General features: G+C 42.8%; 2 protein-coding genes across 2 annotated transcripts; both read right to left on the minus strand.

Moving 5' to 3' along the window:
• Positions 1–2,132: 2,132 nt before the first annotated feature.
• LOC123503761 lies at positions 2,133–9,435 on the minus strand. The gene is made up of 4 exons (XM_045253762.1): positions 9,137–9,435; positions 6,279–6,964; positions 2,713–3,273; positions 2,133–2,627 (listed from the first exon to the last, which is right to left on the minus strand). The coding sequence occupies exons 2-3, from the start codon at positions 6,601–6,603 to the stop codon at positions 3,161–3,163; spliced, it is 438 nt and encodes a 145-aa protein (XP_045109697.1). The 5' UTR covers positions 6,604–6,964; positions 9,137–9,435; the 3' UTR covers positions 2,133–2,627; positions 2,713–3,160.
• An 897-nt stretch (positions 9,436–10,332) lies between these two features.
• LOC123503781 lies at positions 10,333–13,132 on the minus strand. The gene is made up of 6 exons (XM_045253781.1): positions 13,114–13,132; positions 12,371–12,712; positions 11,132–11,251; positions 10,936–11,001; positions 10,572–10,675; positions 10,333–10,390 (listed from the first exon to the last, which is right to left on the minus strand). The coding sequence occupies exons 2-6, from the start codon at positions 12,479–12,481 to the stop codon at positions 10,333–10,335; spliced, it is 459 nt and encodes a 152-aa protein (XP_045109716.1). The 5' UTR covers positions 12,482–12,712; positions 13,114–13,132.
• Positions 13,133–20,846: the final 7,714 nt, after the last annotated feature.

A 20,846-nucleotide genomic window follows, 5' to 3' on the forward strand; every position in this document is an offset into this window, starting at 1 on the left:
TGTGTGTGTGGCAAGAATCTTTGCTGAATGAATGAACAGTGACATGTGAACTGTGTGTGTGGCAAGAATCTTTGCTGAATGAATGAACAGTGACATGTGAACTGTGTGTGTGGCAAGAATCTTTGCTGAATGAATGAACAGTGACATGTGAACTAGCAAAGAAGAGAGGAATCAATGTCTTTGTTTCATCTTTTCTCCAGCACTTTGTTAACCCCTTCAGTACTGGGACGCCATTTTATCTGGAGTTTTACTGTGATTAGACGATTCTATTTACATTGGGAAGGATCTGTAGGTCAGAAGATCAATGGTTACAGTCTTCACTACTTCAATCCACACCTAAGTTTGTGAAGGTGTATAAAATCTCCAAATTGTAACCAGAATATATATGAAAACGTGTCATGGTACTGAAGGGGTTAATTAAAGGCCGTGTCACTCCGGAGACGACGCTCTCGCCCTCCTTCACCGCGAACTGGTGGCTGTCCTGTAGTTGGTGCCTTGCTTCTTAATATCTTGTTCATTGAGGATGGAACTTCAGAGAACTGAGCTGGAGTCACTCTGAAATACTGTCCAAATTTCCTCATCCATTTCTGGCACTTGGATAAGATAATGATATTCGCCACATTTCACTCGTTTTATATTTGATTCATAGACCCAATTCCTTTTCCTCTCATTATTCAAGGCTAAACATATCATTAATAACTCCTTTCTCCTCCTCCCTCCTCCTCCTCCTCCTCCTCCTCCTCGTGAAGAAGTGTCAAGTGAGCCAGCCTCCACCACAGACGATGTGGCGGAGCATCGCGCCTGGTGTGAACCTCCCCATAGCAAGCTAAGTCTGCGCGACGTTGGTACGTGGTGTGCGTCGTCTCCGGTGTGAGACGGCCTTAACGAGTCTGAGCAGCTTCCCTTGTGAAGATATAAGCCACAATTCTATTTTTGCAATGTATGAAGGTGTCACATGATAACGTGTAGTGTCAGTGTGTCATGTGTGGAGGAATGCACAGCTCTTCACACAGCCTGACCACTCAGCGGTAAATAAAGTCAATAATCTGGCCCTAGTGTTTCATTGTTTCCTTTGCAAGTTTCACCAAAAGATCTGAACCATTGAATGAGTTGCTGTGTGGGCGTGGAGGGTGCATCCATGGGTGCTGTGTGGGCGTGGAGGGTGTTTCCATGGGTGCTGTGTGGGCGTGGAGGGCGCATCTATCGCCAGGGTGTGGGGAGTGCGGGGGGCAATGCCATGGCGGCCAGAATAGGGAAGGATTACTGGTGGAGTCAACGGAGAGTCCAGTGTCAGTGGCTCAGAGGGTGGGGGAGGAAGGGTGGTGGGTGAGTCCATTGTCAGAGCGTGGGGAGGAAGGGTGGTGGGTGAGTCCATTGTGAGAGGGTGGGGGAGGAAGGGTGGTGGGTGAGTCCATTGTGAGAGGGTGGGGGAGGAAGGGTGGTGGGTGAGTCCATTGTGAGAGGGTGGGGGAGGAAGGGTGGTGGGTGAGTCCATTGTGAGAGGGTGGGGGAGGAAGGGTGGTGGGTGAGTCCATTATGAGACCTTTCCCTGGCTGACGATGAAACGAACCCACTTTCCACGAATTTGACTGGATTACCTAGAATTACTTGGGATTACATACAATTACATAGAATTACATAGGAGGAAGGGAGGTGGGCGAGTCCATTGTGAGACCTTGCCCTGGCTGACGATTCAATTTGACTGGATTACCTAGAATTACTTGGGATTACATACAATTACAAAAGGAAGGAAGGGGTGTCTTGATCTTGATGTTGTGAGGTGGTGGAGCGTCCCTGTGATTGGTTTGAAGCAGTGGTTATCGACACGTGGGTAATTCACTCACCATCGTTTCCTGCTGGTGTCATCTCCTGCACAAGAGTCACTCCCTTACCTACACTGACTCACTCCAACTAACTTGTAATGGTGAAATAGTCAGTAATTTGAAGGGCTGGTGTCACAAGTTAAGTGAAAACTGTGGCCTGGACTTACAATGGTGAAATAGTCATTGGTAATTTGAAGGCCTGATGTCACAAATTGAGAAGTGAAAAGTGGCCAGGAGGGACTCGGTGTGCTTTACAAACAACTTGACGTATTTATTTCCTTTGCCTTGGTTACAAATAAAGTGAAGGAGCATTTGTCGACATTTTATTGACTTCACCTTGGTACAATGGCAACACAGGCGGTCAGGAAGCAATACATAGCATGGCAACACTGTGGTGGATTAGGAGTGGAGCTGTACAGTACGTGGTAAGCAGACTGCCTACCTCTCTGCGCGCACACACACACACACACACACACACACACACACACACACACACACACACACACACAGGTAATGTATTGAGCATATGAACATTCCATTGATTTCTATTAATAAATTTGGTCCATTACAATTGTGAGAATAGCCACTTTTTAAAAGCTCGATTTCCAATACACAAGATATCAATTTATTCACGTTAATGTCAACTTTGCACATGTTTCAGCTCAGCTTAATAAATGCATACATCAAAAATCAGGAATAGTAATTCTCTTCTCACTCTTGTTCCCAACACTCAGAATGATAACATTATGATACATTTCTCACTCTCCCGAAAAATTCTAAATAAAATCTAAATACTGTAACTACCTAACTAGTTTAATTACTTCTCCCCAAGCACACACACACACACACACACACACACACACACACACACACACACTACTGTAACTACCTAACTAGTTTAATTACTTCTCCCCAAGCGCGCGCACACACACACACACACACACACACACACACACACACACACACACACACACACACACACTACTATAACTACCTAACTAGTTTAATTACTTCTCCCCACACACACACACACACACACACACACACACACACACACGTTCCTCCAGGTGCAAGCGGCTGCGTCCTCGCCTACCCTCCCCCCTCCACCGACTACTTCTACCGCCAGAGAGTGAGTGGACACTGTCAGCCGTGTGAAAGCTACTCGGTGGTGTGTTTCCCGCACGTTTTGCTGCTGGAAATCAACAGAGTGGTTCCGCCACGCTTGCCTGATGGCTGATGGCTGATGACTGTTGTCGGAAGGCTTGTTCCAAGAGTCCGTCCTCCTGGCACCTCTACACACGTGTATCACTTCATCCTGGTGCAATGTTGGACCCTGGTCAAACTGTACTAGTCCAATTTCCAACGCTGTCTATGTTCTGTGCTTCAACAAGGTACTCGTCAAAAGTCCAGGAGAAGGCTCCTCTCTGCCGGCGGTCGCTTGATTTCAAGCCTGGAAACAAAAGAGAGGTTACAGAAATGATGCCGAGCCTTCACTACTGAACAACACACACACACACTCCACACACACAAACAAAGAACACAGGCAGGCAGGCACAAAGAGAGACAGGCAGAGAGGCAGAGAGAGAGAGAGAGAGAGAGAGAGAGAGAGAGAGAGAGAGAGAGAGAGAGAGAGAGAGAGAGAGAGAGAGAGAGAGAGAGAGAGAGAGAGAGAGAGAGAGAGAGAGAGAGAGAGAGAGAGAGAGAGAGAGAGAGAGAGAGACGAGAGAGAGAGAGAGAGAGAGAGAGACGAGAGAGAGAGAGAGAGAGAGCGAGACGAGACGAGAGAGAGATGAGACGAGACGAGACGAGACGAGAGAGAGAGAGAGAGAGACGAGACGAGAGAGAGAGACGAGACGAGACAGAAGACGAGAGAGAGAGAGGAGAGAGAGAGAGAGAGGAGAGGAGACGAGACAGAGGAGACGAGACGAGAGACAGAAGACGAGACGAGAAACAAAAGGAAAGGAGACGAGACGAGACGAGACAAGACGAAGAGAAGAGATGAGAGACGAGACGAGACGAAGCAAGAGACAGAGAGAGACGAGACGAGACGAGACGAGACGAGACGAGACGAGAGAGACGAGAGAGACGAGACGAGACGAGAGACAGAGGAAACGAGACGAAATGAGACAGAGGAGACGAGATGAGACGAGACAGAGGAGACGTGACGAGAGAGAGAGACAGAGGGTGAGAGGCGAGACGAGAGACAGAGGAAACGAGACGAGATAAGAGACAGAGAAGACGAGACGAGAGAGAGAGAGAGACGAGAGAGAGTAGAGACGAGACGAGAGACGAGAGAGAGAGAGAGAGGAGACGAGACGAGAGAGAGAGAGAGAGAGAAGACGAGAGAGAGAGAGAGAGAGACGAGAAGAGAGAGAGACGAGAGAGAGAGAGAGAGACGAGACGAGACGAGACGAGAGAGACGAGACGAGACGAGAGAGAGAGGAGACGAGACGAAACGAGAAGAGCCGAGACAAGACGAGAGAAGAAACGAGACGAGACGAGAGAAAGGAGACGAGAGACGAGACGAGACGAGAGAGAAAGAGACGAGACGAGACAAGAGAGAGAGAGACGAGACGAGACGAGAGAGACGAGACGAGACGAGACGAGACGAGAGAGAGAGACGAGAGACGAGACGAGACGAGACGAGACGACGAGAGACGAGACGAGACGAGACGACGAGACGAGACGAGACGAGACGAGACGAGACGAGACGAGACGAGACGAGACGAGACGAGACGAGACGAGACGAGACGAGAGAGAGAGAGAGAGAGAGAGAGAGAGAGAGAGAGAGAGAGAGAGAGAGAGAGAGAGAGAGAGATATGATACGATACGATACGAGACGAGACGAGAGACGTCACGAAACGAGACGAGAGAGAGAGAAGAGAGAGAAGAGACAAGAGAAGAGACGAGAGACGAGAGAGAAGAGACGAGAGACGAGACGAGAAAGAGAGATGAGACGAGACGAGAAAGGAGACGAGATGAGACGAGACGAGAAAGAGACGAGATGAGACGAGACGAGAAAGGAGACGAGATGAGACGAGAACGAGGAGAGAGAGACGAGACGAGACGAGAGAGAGAGACGAGACGAGACGAGACGAGACGAGAGATGAGACGAGACGAGAACGAGGAGAGGAGACGACACGAAACGAGAACAAGGAGAGGAGAGGACACGACACGAGACGAGAACGAGAGAGGAGACGAGACGAGAGAGAGAGACGAGACGACGAGAGACGAGACGAGACGAGAGACGACGAGACGAGACGAGAGATAAGAGAGAGACGAGAGAGAGAGAGAGAGAGAGAGAGAGAGAGAGAGAGAGAGAGAGAGAGAGAGAGAGCACCATCACCACCACACCACCATCTTGCTGAGTGCTGACGCTGGTCTCATCATTGCTTCACCCAGCAGGAACGCTCACTGTGCTTCACTTGTGACACCACCACACATTTCATCAACCTCCTGCCACCCATAACTCCTCTGCAACATGCAATACAATTGTCTTTATACACACACACACACACACACACACACACACACACACACACACACACACACACACTATTTGATAAATGTTTGTTTCAATGTGCATAGTGTGTGGCCAGCCAGACGCGTCCTGACATTGTATGGTGATGTGAAGGTGTGGTGTTGGCGGCTCAGGCTACATGTCTTGAAGTGACGCTTGGCAACTCAAGGCGAGTGAGTCCATCATGGCGGACACTCCAAGACGTTGTCATCGCAAATCCTGTACCTGATAGTGCTGCCCATCTCTCCAGGCGTCCCAACAACAAACTTTGACTTGACGTTAGGCTAATGAAAAATACTGAAAACTGTTCACTAGGAATTATAAGTCAATCATCTCATGTTTACTATCGTAGTGTTTTTAGTGCTCCTCGATCTGCCTACCTCTCCATCTATCTGTTTGTTTATCCAACTGTCCATTTACATATCTATCATCCCATCAAAATACCCGCTTATCTATCTATCTATCTTCACACAAGCATGTAAACCACCACCACCACCACCACCACCACCACACACACACACACACACACAGAGAGAGAGAGAGAGAGAGAGAGAGAGAGAGAGAGAGAGTGTGTAATTCACTGTTTGATCTGCTGCAGTCTATGACGAGACAGCCAGACGTTACCCTACGGAAAGAGCTCAGAGCTCATTATTTCCGATCTTGGGATAGGTCTGAGACCAGGCACACACCACACACCGGGACAACAAGGTCACAACTCCTCGATTTACATCCCGTACCTACTCACTGCTAGGTGAACAGGGCTACACGTGAAAGGAGACACACCCAAATATCTCCACCCGGCCGGGGAATCGAACCCCGGTCATCTGGCTTGCTGAAGCCAGCGCTATAACCACTGAGCTACCGGGTGTGTGTGTGTGTGTGTGTGTGTGTGTGTGTGTGTGTACTGCAGTCGCGCGTGGGTGGAGAGTACTGACCTGTGGCTGTATGTGCGCGGCAGGAAGGAATTCCGGAACACCTTGCATGGGGCCCTGGAGTCCTAGGTGGGCGTGACGCGGGGCTGGGCGGTGCCTCAATGTCCTTCTCAAGGTGGTCAGCCAGCGAGAGCAGCGACACATCCTTGTTGAATCCTGCTGCTGCGCATGGGCACTGCGGAGTATGCGTTCTCCGCTGGATTCTTGTAGTCGTGATAGTTGAGGTGATGGTGGTGGAGGTGGGTGTCGTGTGGGTGATGCAAGGGGGGGGAGGTGGTGGCACGGTGTTGAAGGGTTTCTTGATGGGGAAGTTTAGGGAGTAGATCATGTGGTGATCCAGACACTGTTGACGGCGCCCACAGCGTTGTGCACCATGTTCTGCTCGTTCTGACGCCGCGCCTCCTCATCCCGACACGGGCAGTCACGTACGCATTTCCGCTTCATGCACACGATCACCAACACCAATTCCAACACCAGCACGGGCATAGCGGTGCTGAACACCACCACTAGCACCTCCTGGCCTGCCGACATGGCCTTCGCCTCAGGGCTTGGTCGCGCCACGCTGCCCACCACTACCGTGACAATGCTGCCCGCCCATGCTGTGCCGGCAGGAGCAGTGGTAACCCACAGCCAGTTCCGCCGCCTCCTGGTAGTAGATGGCGTTAGGCCCCTGACACCACTTCAGGCAACTGCAACACCACAAAACACACTGTCAGGAACACAGCGCATACACACACCTCCACACCGCCCCCCCCAACACACACACACCCGTAGTGTAGTGGTTAGCACACTCGACTCACAATCGAGAGTCCGGGTTCGAATCCCAGGAAGCGGCGAGGCAAATGGGCAAGCCTCTTAAGGTGTAGCCCCTGTTCACCTAGCAGTAAATAGGTACGGGATGTAACTCGAGGGGTTGTGGCCTCGCTTTCCCGGTGTGTGGAATGTGGTGTGGTCTCAGTCCTACCCGAAGATCGGTCTATGAGCTTTGAGCTCGCTCCGTAATGGTGAAGACTGGCTGGGTGACCAGCAGCGACCGAGGTGAATTACACACACACACACACACACACACACACACACACACACACACACACACACACACCACTCTAGTTCACGCCCCCTCACCTCCCACTACGTCATCTGGACACCCTCCCGTAGGTGTACTCAAACTAAGAACAACCCCCTAGTGTGTGTGTGTGTGTGTGTGTGTGTGTGTGTGTGTGTGCATGGGAGTAGGCCTAACACCACCGCTATCACCTAACACGTGACTACTTCCACTACTACCAAATTAACTGTTGTCTCCTTCACCAAGAAAAGATGAGATTCTGATACCACTAACCACCACCACCACCACCACTCAGCACACCACACACGAGGAAAACCAGCAATACAAACCTATTGCCAAACAACGCTCTGTACAAAGCATTCCTCACCTGGACAAACACACTGGCACATCCCTGGAAAACAACAACATTTATGTCAAGGGTGAGCGCCACTTGGTCGCTCGCTTGGCGCCAAAACACACCCAACCAATCAAAACGATCTTCAATATTAACCATCAATTTTGTCAATGTCCACGGTCACAAAGAACAACGAGGTGACGGAGTGATGTCACCATTGCAACAAATGGAATGACACGATACACATTTATACAGTGTATCATAATGGCCTCATAATTCACGACCTCTTTCATATTTGTTTGACTCTCTTCAATGACTTTACTGCTAAATTGTCATTAATTAATTTTCCTCCAGTGTTAGGAATGTTCCTTTACCACCTCAGACACACTTATCACGCCCACACCCACCCACGCCCAACACAGCCTACCCATTACCTCATATACGCTAACCACCACCCACTAGGGCGCCAAACACCACATGAACACGCGCACACACGTCCACGCCCATCATAGCCTACCACTACCTTCTAGAATGCGATTGTGTGTGTGTGTGTGTGTGTGTGTGTGTGTGTGTGTGTGTGTGTGTGTGTGTGTGTGTCTGTCTCTGTCTCGTCTCGTCTCGTCTCGTCTCTCTCGTCTCGTCTCGTCTCGTCTCTCTCTCTCTCTCTCTCTCTCTCTCTCTCTCTCTCTCTCTCTGATGGCCTTAGTAAAGAAATTACTGAGAAATGTGTGACTTCTCCTTTAAAACATTGCATTTTGTGTGGCTTGTATCTCTGTCAAGGTCAACAAGCCCGCGGGAGTAACACTAATAATAATGGCAATACTACTACTACTACTACTAATAATAATAATAATAATAATAATAACAACAACAATAACACTAACAATAACAATAACAGTAACAACCAGAGGGTATCATGACGCTCTAAATGGCTTCTGACCACAGGATGAGATTATTATCTCTGTTATTATAATAGTAATAGTCATTATAATTATTATTTATATTATTGTTGTTGTTGTTAATATTATCATTACTCAACATGCAGGCAATACAATACTCAATGAGTTAGTGAAGCAAGGCCTAAAATGGTGTGGATAAGTGCAGTGTATCGCGAGGCAAGTGTGTGGTGAGTTGTGAGGTGGATGGCATGAACCAGCATGGGGAAACACTCACGCCAAGGGAACAATTAGCAAGGTGAATCACTAAACACAACAACAATGAAAGGTACTTCAACATGAATCAATGGCTCCACTTACACTGGTGACACCTGCAATCAAGGTGACTGACTAGCGGTGATGGTGACACAGTGACACACACACACACACACACACACACACACACACACACACACACACACGCAACGCTGGCAAGCTAAGTCATCCACGGCGTAGTGTAATAATGCACATGTTATTTCAAAGTTAGGCAGCTTCCCCTTATGTTATCAACCGTGGAACACTTGCACACCGTTTCATTAGTATTGTATCCCAGCAAAGTGGCTCCGATGCACGCTATTAATGATGTGGCACTGTTATGAGGCACAGGTGACGAGAGACGTGGTGCGAGTGGCTGTCCAAACACCATTACACCGTCACTCTGTCGTGGCCAAGTTAGCGCCGAGGAGTGACGGTCAGGGCAGCCACTGTTATGTGGAAGAGGCGGACACTGAAACGATTCGCTCACTGGACCCACGACACACTCAAATCTTGCACTCATTTTTCTTTTCCTACACGTTGTGTTGTGGTACACACACAATGGAAACCCAATGCTCCTCTACACAAAACACAAAAATGAAGGTTTAGCCGCGCGCACCCCATAGAAGTATAATGTGTGTGTGTGTGTGTGTGTGTGTGTGTGTAATTCACCTCGGTCGCTGCTGGTCACCCAGCCAGTCTTCCCCATTACGGAGCGAGCTCAGAGCTCATAGACCGATCTTCGGGTAGGACTGAGACCACAACACACTCCACACACCGGAAAGCGAAGCCACAACCCCTCAAGTTGCATCCCGTACCTATTTACTGGTAGATGAAAAGGGGCCACACATTAAGAGGCTTGCCCATTTGCCTCGCCGCGCCGGGGCTCGAACCCGGCACTCTCGATTATGAGTCGAGCGTGCTAACCACCACACTGACTTCACTGCATACGCATGAGTTCGTGAGTAAATACCGATATAATATTTAATTGATACAGCTGGAGAACTTTAGCTTCTCATAGAAACCTTTAAGGAACTGACATTTTGTAAACACATTTTGAGGTCTATTTACACATTTCTAAGATGTTTTATGAGTAGTTGTATTTAATGAAAATAAATTTTGATTACATGCAATGTGAAAAGATTAAGGTTAATTACATGTGACTGCTTAATACTACTTAACAAAACACCATATAAATAAATAAATGTTTAGCCACCAATCTGTTAACAAAATTTGAAAGCATTTCAGTGACAAACTTACAGTTCTACAAGGAAAAATATTGGAATTCACCAGTTATATTTTGTTACCAAAACATTTAAAATTGCCTATAAGTGAATACTAACTAATTATTCTTTTTGTGACATTTTCCTGCCTCATCTTACCACATACACTATTACCAAATCAAAATTGGATTCAAATAATTGATGGGTTTAGTAGTGTCTGGTGCCCCTTAAAATATATGAACATATATCACTTAGGCACGTATCCTGAGACGCTCAGGTCCCTCACTACAGCTATTTCCGAATGGCTAGAGAAAAAGATTTGGATTTAATTTTGGTGTATTGAAAAGGTGTAGTGAGGTATTTGAACATGTAAGCATAAGGGCTTTAGTGAGACACCCAAGCAATCTCCAAAACTTATTATGTAGACCTTTGCAAGCAGCTGTAGTGAGGGAGCTGAACGTCTATGAATACGAACTTCAGATTCACTTTTCAAAGAGACTCTGATATTGTGCAATGAAGTGCTTGTGGTCAGATGACTTCTCATGACAATATGGGTCATGCATAACATATTGTTGCAGGAAGCCCAAGAACTGTGAGTAAATCCGGGGATATGAGAAATCAAAGCAATAGTAACAAGCCAGGAATGTGATGAAAATTACTCCAACATTGTTCATATTCCTGCACCTAATCTTACAATTATCTCCTACAATATACCCATCAACACATTTGTTACCATCCATAAACACCACAATGCGAGGAGGGGATAGATCTGACGAAGAGCACAGGTGACTTTTGTCTGCGTCCGATATATCAAAATCTGCAATTGTAATGCAAGATTTTGATTTTACACCTTGCCCTTCTTAAAAGCAACAGATTTTTCAATAAACTTCATGACTTCCACGACATGCTCATCACTCTGAAAAATAATAAGAATAACCTCTAGAGTACGACAGGGAAACTGCAGTCAGTAACATAAATTATCATACCAATTTATAGAAGAAAATTTCCTTAAGAAATTATCACACAGAAGCAAACAGTATACTTACAATGTTGTTACATGTGTTAGGAGATGGTAATCTGTCACGCAAGACCTCTATGATTTTTGAAAGTCTGTCAATCCATGCTGTACTTTTTGTCAGCATCATGCGCTCCACCTCTTGTAGGACCTGAGAAGAAAGCAAGTAGTAAATTCAATATCCTTCATAAACGTGAAACAAGATTTTCAAAATTGTGATGAGAAAAAAATAATAAAATAAATAAGCGAGATATTAATGCATAGGTGAACCACCAATAATAATGTGCCATCTCAAAATTACCAAATTCAGTTCAGATGCAAGAGTGAACCAGTACCTCTATTCTTTCATCCCTTTCACTGGTAAACTCTGGAACAGCCTTCCTGTATCTATTTTCCCAACTGCCTATGACTTAAATGCCTTCAAGAGGGGAGCATCAAGACACCTCTGCTTACGAAATTGATTTTTCTAAGGACGTCTCTTTTTCTTTCATGGGAAGCAGTAATCTGGCAGGCTTTTTCTTTGTTTTGTTGTGCCCTTGCGCTGCTTCCTTAGGATATAAATAAATATATATATGTGTGGTATGAATGAGATGTTAAGGTGGGGGGTTCTGCTTTGGTTTGGCTACCCTCCTTGGCAGGAGGAAACTGGCCGTAGCATATAGATAGAATAGATAGATATTTATAAATATAATATTATATAATTATATAATATTATAGATAGATAGATAGACAGATATAGATAGATAAATATAGATAAAGATATATTCTTTTTATTAAACCATGTGCACCGGTAGGCATCTTGCACTTTGATTGTGTTCAGGGTAGGCAAGTTTGTGGTGCGGATAAGGGTTTATATTGAGTGATTCTTTATAGGCTCACGCTGCCCCAGGAACTAATTTTTGTTGCCGTACAACTACAGCTTGGGTATCAGAGTGCCATGTAGGTAATTTTAAGGCACTTGGCAAATAACACAAACATAAAGGATGGCACTGGCAGATTTCATAATCATGCTCAAAGGCTAGTCCAGTCCCACACTTACCAGCTTATCCACTCCACGCCACCAAATAATGCCTGTTCTATAGCTAAATTCTTAATTGCAATTTTTTTTCTATCTATCTATAGAAAGATAGAAAAAATTTGCAATTAAGAATTTAGCTATAGAACAGCCATTTTTTTTAATTAATGAAACACCAAAACAAAAATGAAATCCTGATTAGCCAGATTCTACAGGAGTGACAGCAATATGCATAAACTTCAATTGATTACTTACATAGCTTCCCTCTTCAAAACATGGGAATTTCTCCAGTATTGGTGCCAGCCTCCCAGTAGGTAGCTGTGGCAACCACTGCCTCCTATTGCAGTAAGTTTCCTTGAAAAGCATGTCAATGTGTGAAGTATTACACCTCTGAGATCCCCATTCCTGCTGGAGTTCCTGAACATGTTTATTAAACTCTTCTTCTGGAAGGGCAGTGGTGATGTCTGTGACTATGTTTCTTGAAAGGGAGAACCTTTTAGGTGGTACTTGTTGCTGCTGGGTAACAGGCAGGCTTTTCCTTTTACGTCTAAAACGCTCACTACGTACACTCTGGCTGAGCGCTCTTGCAAACTGGCTCTGTAAATGAAAACTTGACAATTAGATAGTTAACATAATAACCTATAAATCATTGCAACTTGGTGATGTAAAAGACTGAGGAAGAAGACAAAGCATGGCACTTTTAGAAGAAGCCTGCTATCACCCAGTTACCAACATAATGAGAAATAAATTATGAATATTTATAAAGACTACAAGGTAACTGAGTGGCTTAATGTTACTTCCATATCGAATTGATACCTAAGCTCTAGTTGTACTGCGACAAAGATGAATTCTGGGGGTATGGGAGATAGGCCTACACAGGTGCCACTAAAATAAAACTTTGCCAGCACTTCGAACCAGGCCTGCTGCTGCAGCTTCAATCAAAGGGCAGAAAATGCCTAACTATACACACGGGCTGATGTATGAAGAAAAAAACTTACCCATTTCTGTTTTCCTTCCCTCTCGATGCTAAAAACATGAGTCTCCCTATTCCTTGTGGTAACTATTTTGTGATTTTCTACAGCTTCACACACTCATGTGTGGGATTAAAATAGTGAAGACTGTGGCCATTAACCCCTTCAGTAACATAACACGTTTCCCTATTCCTTGTGGTAACTATTTGGTGATCTACAGCTTCACAAACTCATGTGGGGAATTAAAATATTGAAGACTGTGGCCATTAACCCCTTCAGTAGCATGGCACGTTTCCCTATTCCTTGTGGTAACTATTTGGTGATCTTCTACAGCTTCACAAACTCATGTGGGGGATTAGAAAGTGAAGACTGTGGTCATTAATCTTCTGCCCTCCACAGACCCTTGCTAATGTCAATAAAATAGTCTTATTGTACACAAAGATCACTTATTCATACTCATTCATATATGATTAAAATTTAAAAGAAAGATCAAATAAAATAAGAAAATGATAAAAAGAATAAAAATAGTAAGAGATAATAAACAATAAAAAAAAATACATATATGAAAGGATTAATTTCCGCGCAAAAAAATAAATTAACGAAAAAATGAAAATAAAGACAAAAACAAGTAAGGAAACAATAAAAGAATAAAATTAGTAAGAAAAAACAGATAAAAAAATGGATGATGATATAAAAAGCATTGAATCCCGCACCAACTACTGGAAAATTGAAGGATAAAATTATAAAAAAAATGGAAACAAAATAAAATGAGAAAAGAATAAACAAAATAAATTAATAGGAAGAACAGACATGAAAATGGATGATGAATTAAGAGCATTCATTCCTCGATAACTTCTGAAAAATTGAAGAAAAAGAAGAAATAATGAAAAAATAGAAACACAAAATGAAATAAGAATAAAAAATTAAAACAATAATTAAAAACGGACGTAAAATGGAGCAGGTACAAAAGGCATTCAATACTCCCACAAAACAAAATAAATAAGGAAAGAATAAAAAAAATAAAAGTGATAAGAAAAAGACAAAAGATTTTATAAAAAACATTCATTCCCACACACACACACACACACACACACACACACAGACACACACACCGTGTAGTGTAGTGGTTAGCAGGTTCGACTCACAATCGAGAGGGCCGGGTTCGAGTCGTGGGAAGCGGTAAGGCTAATGGGCAAGCCTCTTAATGTGTGGACCCTGTTCACCTAGCAGTAAATAGGTACGGGATGTAACTCGAGGGGTTGTGGCCTCGCTTTCCCGGTGTGTGGAGTGTGTGATGTGGTCTCAGTCCTACCCGAAGATCGGTCTATGAGCTCTGAGCTCGCTCCGTAATGGGGAAGACTGGCTGGGTGACCAGCAGACGACCGAGGTGAATTGTACACACACACACACACACACACACACACACACACACACACACACACACACACACACACACACACACACACACACACACACATACAGCCCGGTAGCTCAGTGGTTAGAGCGCTGGCTTCACAAGCCAGAGGACCGGGGTTCGATTCCCCGGACGGGTGGAGATATTTAGGTGTCTCCTTTCACGTGTAGCCCCTGTTCACCTAGCAGTGAGTAGGTACGGGATGTAAATCGAGAAGTTGTGACCTTGTTGTCCCGATGTGTGGTGTGTGCCTGGTCTCAGGCCTATCCGAAGATCGGAAATAATGAGCTCTGAGCTCGTTCCATAGGGTAACGTCTGGCTGTCTCGTCAGAGACTGCAACAGATCAAACAGTGAATCACACACACACACACGTAGTGTAGTGGTTAGCACACTCGGCTTACAAATGAGAAGGCGCGGGTTCGACCCCTGGACACAGCGGAGCAAATGGATGAGCCTCTTAATGTGTAACCTCTGTTCACCTAGTAGCAGGTATAGGTACGGGATGTAACTCGAGGTTTTATGGCCTCACTTCCCCGGTGTGTGAAGTGTGGTGTGGTCTCAGAGCCTATAGACCGAAGATCGGTCTATAAGTTCTGAGCTCTTTCCGTAATAGGGAAAGCTGGGTGACCAGCAGGTGACCGTAAATATATACAATGAATGCACACACACACACACACACACACACACACACACACACACACACACATGAATACAGTGTTAAACAATAATGAGTGAGAAAGATATTCCATCTAAATGCAGGTATGTGACAAGGGAAAGAATGAAAGCTGATGATGACAATGTTGGTGAGGGAGGAGGAGATTTTGAAGGCTTTGATACGGATACGGCGCAAACTTCACTATTTGATAGAGTCTTCACTATCGAACGTAAATTAGATAAATTGATGAAGGAGAGTATGGGAATGAAAGAGAATGAAGAACAGAATAAAGAGCTCCAGAAATTGAAAGAAAGGATAAAAAGAGTGGAAGAAAACGAAGCTAGGCTAAGAACCGAAAATAAAGAATTAAAAGTCCAAATAGCGAACTATAAGAAATTGATGGAAGAAGGACTCGGTAAAGCCGAGAAAGAAAAAGAAAAGCTAAAAGATCTAGTTAACAAAGAAGAAGAAAGAGTACAAGACGTGATTAAAAAAGAAGTACAAGCATGGAGAATCCAAGATAAGAAAGACAAGGAATCATTTCAAGAAGTATTTCAAGAACAGTTAAAAGAAAGAGATGAAAATATGACAAGCAAAATGATAGGAGTCCTCAAGAAAAAAGAAAATTTAGTAAGAGAAATTGCGGAAAAAAAGAAGTGTAATTATTTTTGGACTGAAAGAAAAAAATGTTAAATATAGACCAAGAAGGGAAAAAGATGAAATGAAATCAGTAAAAGACCTACTAAAACATCTGAATGACGAGGATAGACAAAACTTAGAAGAGGAAGTAGAAGAAATCCATAAAATGGGACCATATCAAGAAGGAACAGTGAGACCAATTAAGATATTACTAAAATCACAAGCAGCAGCAGAAGAAGTACTATATAGAAAAACGAAACTCAGAGAAACAGAAGGTTGCAAAGATATATATATAAAGAAAAATAGAAACGAGGAGGAAAGGAAGAGACACAATGAACTGGTGGCAGAAGCAAGAGAAAAAATAATGAAAGGTCAGAGGAGGAGAAGAAGGCATTTTTTGGAGAATTATAGGAGACAGGATAAGGAAATGGTATATAAAAGAGAAAGAAGAGAAAAGAATGGAGCAAGTTTAACTAAAATGATAAGAACAAGAGATTAAAAATGATGTATACAAACATAGATGGGATTTTATCTAGTAAATTAGAATTAAGAGATTACATAAAGAAAGAAGAACCAGATATTGTATGCCTGGTGGAAACAAAGTTAAATGAGGCAATAAAATAGACATAGATAAAAGGTATAATATATGGAAGAGAGAGAGTGGGTAAAGGAGGAGGAAGAGTCATGATGATGTTAAGGAAGGAGATAGTGGTAAATCAAGTGGAGTTTGGGGAAGGAAAATCAGAAATACTGTATGTTAAGATGCATATTAACAAAAGGAGTTAACAATCATTGGAACATATGTGCCACCAAAACAAACTCATGGACTAACCAAGAATATAGAGACATGATAGATGACACAATAAGAAGTCTTACAAGAATCATTAAGGAAAGGAGAAAAGTGATATTGATAGGAGATTTCAACTGTAAGGAGGTAGACTGGGAAAATTATGAAAGTGGTATGGGGGAAGATGCCTGGGAGATAGATTCCTGAACCTAATGATAGATAATTTGATGGTCCAAAGAGTAAAGGAAAACACAAGATTCAGAGGAAACGATGAGCCGGCAAGATTAGACCTAGTTTTTACAAGGGATATACCAATTAACGATGATATAAGAAACAAGTGCCCATTGGGAAAGAGTGACCATGTAATATTAGAGATGGATATAGAAGAAGGAAAGGAAGATAGAGATGAATCATACAAAGGAGACCGATTAAATTACAGAAAGGCTGATATTGAGAATCTCAAGAACTATTTTAAAAACGTAAACTGGGAGATGGAAAACTCATTAACGGTTCAAGAGAAATATAACTTATTTTTGGAAATATACAAAACTGGGGTCAGGGAATATGTTCCGAAATATAGACCTAAAGAAGAAGGAAAGAAAGATTGGTTTAATGCAAGATGTGCTAGGGCAAAGGAGAAACGAGATGGAGCATGGAAAAGATGGAGAAGAAACAGAAATCCAGAAAATAAGGAAAACTTCAAAACAGCAAGAAATGAATATGCTAAGGTGAGAAAGGAAGAAGAAAAGAACTATGAAAAGGACATTGTCGAAAAATGTAAGGAACAACCAAAATTGTTCTACAGATTCATAAATGGAAAAATAAGACAAAAAGAAACAATAGAAAGGTTAAAAGGAGAAAACGGAATGGTGGAAGACCCAAAAGTATGGCAGAACTGTTAAATAGTAAATTTCATGAGGTCTTTACTAAGGAATCCAAATTTGAAAGACCACAGGGTAATAGAGACTGTCTATATGAAAGAGATTAAAGTAACCAAGCTTGAAATAAAAAGTTGATGACGGAATTGGATGAGGAAAAGGAAATGGGACCGGATGAAGTCTCAAGCAGAATACTGAAAGAATGTAGGGAAGAACTAGCAAGTCCAATATACAACATCATAAAATGCTCAATAGAAAATGGAACAGTGCCAGTGGAGTGGAAAAGAGCTGAGGTGGTTCCCATATATAAGAGCGGAAGGAAGGAAGAACCTTTAAATTACAGGCCGGTATCACTAACTAGTGTAATATGCAAGATGTGTGAAAAAGTAATAAAGAAGCAATGGATCGAGTTTCTTGAAGACAACAAAATATTATCAAATAGCCAATTTGGTTTTAGAAAAGGTCGGTCATGTGTGACAAATTTATTGAGTTTCTACTCTAGAATAGTTGATAATGTACAAGAGAGAGAGGGATGGGTTAACTGTATTTATTTAGATCTAAAAAAGGCTTTTGATAAAGTGCCACATGAAAGATTACTATGGAAGTTAGAGGAGAAGGGTGGCTTAAAAGGAAGCACATTGAGATGGATGAAGAATTACTTAAGGGGGGAGAGAAATAAGGACGATAGTTAAAGATATGAAGTCCAAGTGGAGAACAGTAGACAGCGGAGTGCCACAGGGGTCAGTATTGGCACCAATACTTTTTCTCGTATATATAAATGACATGACAGAGGGAGTGAACAGCTACATAAATCTGTTTGCGGACGATGCGAAACTGTGCAGAGTCATTAAACAAAAGAGGATTGTGAAATACTACAGGAAGACTTAAACAAGATCTGGAAATGGAGCAAAAATGGGAGATGGAATTCAATGTGGACAAAAGCCATGTCATGGAAATGGGAAAAGTGAAAGACGACCAGTGGGAATCTATAAGATGGGAGATGGAGTAGAACTAGAAAGAGTAAAAAAGGAAAAGGACTTGGGAGTGACAATGGAAGAAAATAATCAACCGGTTAGCCATATTGATAGAATTTTCAGAGACGAATAATTTGCTAAGGAATATTGGAGTAGCATTTCACTATATGGACAAGGAAATGATGAAGAAATTGATAAGTACTAAAATAAGACTTAGATTGGAATATGCAGGAGTTGTGTGGACTCCCATAAAAGAAACACATAAGAAAATTAGAGAGACTACAAAAATGGCTACAAGAATGGTTCCAGAATTTAAAGGGATGGCATATGAGGAGAGACTAAAGGCAATGGATATACCAACCTTGGAGCAGAGAAGAGAGAGAGGGGATCTGATACAAGTTTATAAATTGATTAACGGAATGGATGAAGTGGATAATGAGAAACTGATCCTGAGAGAAGAATATGACTTTAGAAGCACAAGATCACATAGTAAGAAACTAAGGAAGGGACAATGTCTGAGAGATGATAAAAAATTTAGTTTCCCACAAAGATGTGTTGAGACTTGGAACAGTTTGAGTGAGGAAGTGGTATCAGCAAAGAGTGTACATAGTTTTAAAGAAAAATTGGATAAGTGTAGATATGGAGACGGGACCACACGAGCTTAAAGCCCAGGCCCTGTAAAACTACAACTAGGTAAATACACACACACACACAGTGAAGAAGATTGTGAAATTTTACAGGCAGATCTGGATAGGATTTGGGAGTGGAGCAAGAGGTGGCAAATGGAATTTAATCTGAGCAAAAGTCATGTGATGGAGATGGGAAAGAGTGGAAGACGGCCAAGAGGATCATATAAGATGGGTGAAGAAGTAGTGTTGAAAAAGGTGGAAAAGGAAAAGGATTTGGGAGTGATAATACAAGACAATGGGCAGTTTGAGGCTCATATTGATAAGATGTTTGGAGAAACGTATAATTTGATAAAAAATATTGGATTAGCCTTCCATTATATGGATAAAGATATGATGAAGAAATTAATTAGTACGGTAATTAGACCAAGATTGGAATATGCTGGAGTGGTTTGGTCCCCTTATAAAAAGAAGCATATAAGGAAGTTGGAGAGATTGCAGAGAATGGCAACAAAATGGTTCCAGAATTGGCAGAAATGACCTATGAGGAGAGATTAAAAGAAATGAATTTGCTTACCTTGTAACAAAGAAGAGAAAGAGGAGATTTAATACAGGTTTATAAACTGTTGAACGGACTGGATGAAGTGGATAATGTGCAAATGATGTTGAGAGAGGAAAACTTAAATAGAACTACAAGATCGCATAGTAAAAAGATAGCCAAGGAATATGCTTGAAGGATGTGAAGAAATATAGTTTCCCACAAAGATGTGTGGAGGTGTGGAATGGTTTGAGTGAGGAGGTGGTGTCAGCGAGGAGTGTGCATAGTTTTAAAGGAAAGTTGGATGTGTGTAGATATGGAGACGGGGCCACACGAGTATGATACCCAGGCCTTATAAAATTACAACTAGGTGAATACAACTAGGTGAATACACCTTGGCGCAATGGTTAGCGTGGCCAATTCTCAATCAGGTGGTCCCGTGCTTGTGAAAATAACGATACAATGCAACAAAATATGCAACATTGAGACATTGAGAAGGAGGACGAAGACAGTCAGAGAAGAGGTAATAAGACTGTAAGACAAAATGCTTTTGATTCCTTACGTCTAGAGAGAGCGGTGAGAATGAATTGCCCTTTACATGTGAAGCATTCTCCAATTATGGAACTATAAGGCCCCTGTACAAAGTTAGCAGCTGGGGAGGGCTGAGAAAACTGGCGGAGACAACCCTGAAGAATTAACTTCATAGAAGCTGAAATAGCTCAAGATGAGATGTGAAGTTATTTATATATATATATATATATATATATATATATATATATATATATATATATATATATATATATATATATATATATATATATATATATATATATATATATATATATATATATATATATATATATATATATATATATATATATATATATATATAAAGAGGACTGGTTAAGGGCAACAAAAATCTAGAGACAAAAGCCCCACTCAGTTGCCAGTCTCCTTATAGAAGCAATAGAATTAACCAAAGGATAGGGACAAACGTCAGGATACCTCGCTCTTAAATGAAGTATAAAGGCGGGTTCACTTGTGGTAGTTGTCGTAAAACAGGGGTAGCATGGAGACACCTGAGTCCATTATGAAAGTGTATTTACGGTAGCACAATACACAACAAGTGTAAACCGAGCGAAACGAGAGGCAGGAGGCGTAGCATGTCCGCCTCAGGCGGCGGCGAGCGAGGACTGAAGGGAAGGACGTGACGTCAGACAGAAAGGGAGTATGGGAAAACAAAGGACA

The sequence above is a fragment of the Portunus trituberculatus genome, chromosome 14 (assembly GCF_017591435.1).
Source record: "Portunus trituberculatus isolate SZX2019 chromosome 14, ASM1759143v1, whole genome shotgun sequence".
NCBI classification, from domain to species: domain Eukaryota; kingdom Metazoa; phylum Arthropoda; class Malacostraca; order Decapoda; family Portunidae; genus Portunus; species Portunus trituberculatus.

What these genes read in the sequence shown, in the direction of transcription:
- LOC123503761 (XM_045253762.1), bottom strand. Translation starts at nt 6,603, where the DNA reads ATGATCTACTCCCTAAACTTCCCCATCAAGAAACCCTTCAACACCGTG. An exon ending in CCGCGCACATACAGCCACAG is followed by an intron (nt 3,274 to 6,278) that starts GTCAGTACTCTC and finishes TTTTGTTTCCAG; the next exon opens with GCTTGAAATCAAGCGACCGC.
- LOC123503781 (XM_045253781.1), bottom strand. Translation starts at nt 12,481, where the DNA reads ATGCTTTTCAAGGAAACTTACTGCAATAGGAGGCAGTGGTTGCCACAG. An exon ending in GTTTTGAAGAGGGAAGCTAT is followed by an intron (nt 11,252 to 12,370) that starts GTAAGTAATCAA and finishes CTTTCTTCTCAG; the next exon opens with GTCCTACAAGAGGTGGAGCG. An exon ending in TATCAGAGTCTCTTTGAAAA is followed by an intron (nt 10,391 to 10,571) that starts GTGAATCTGAAG and finishes CTTTTTCTCTAG; the next exon opens with CCATTCGGAAATAGCTGTAG.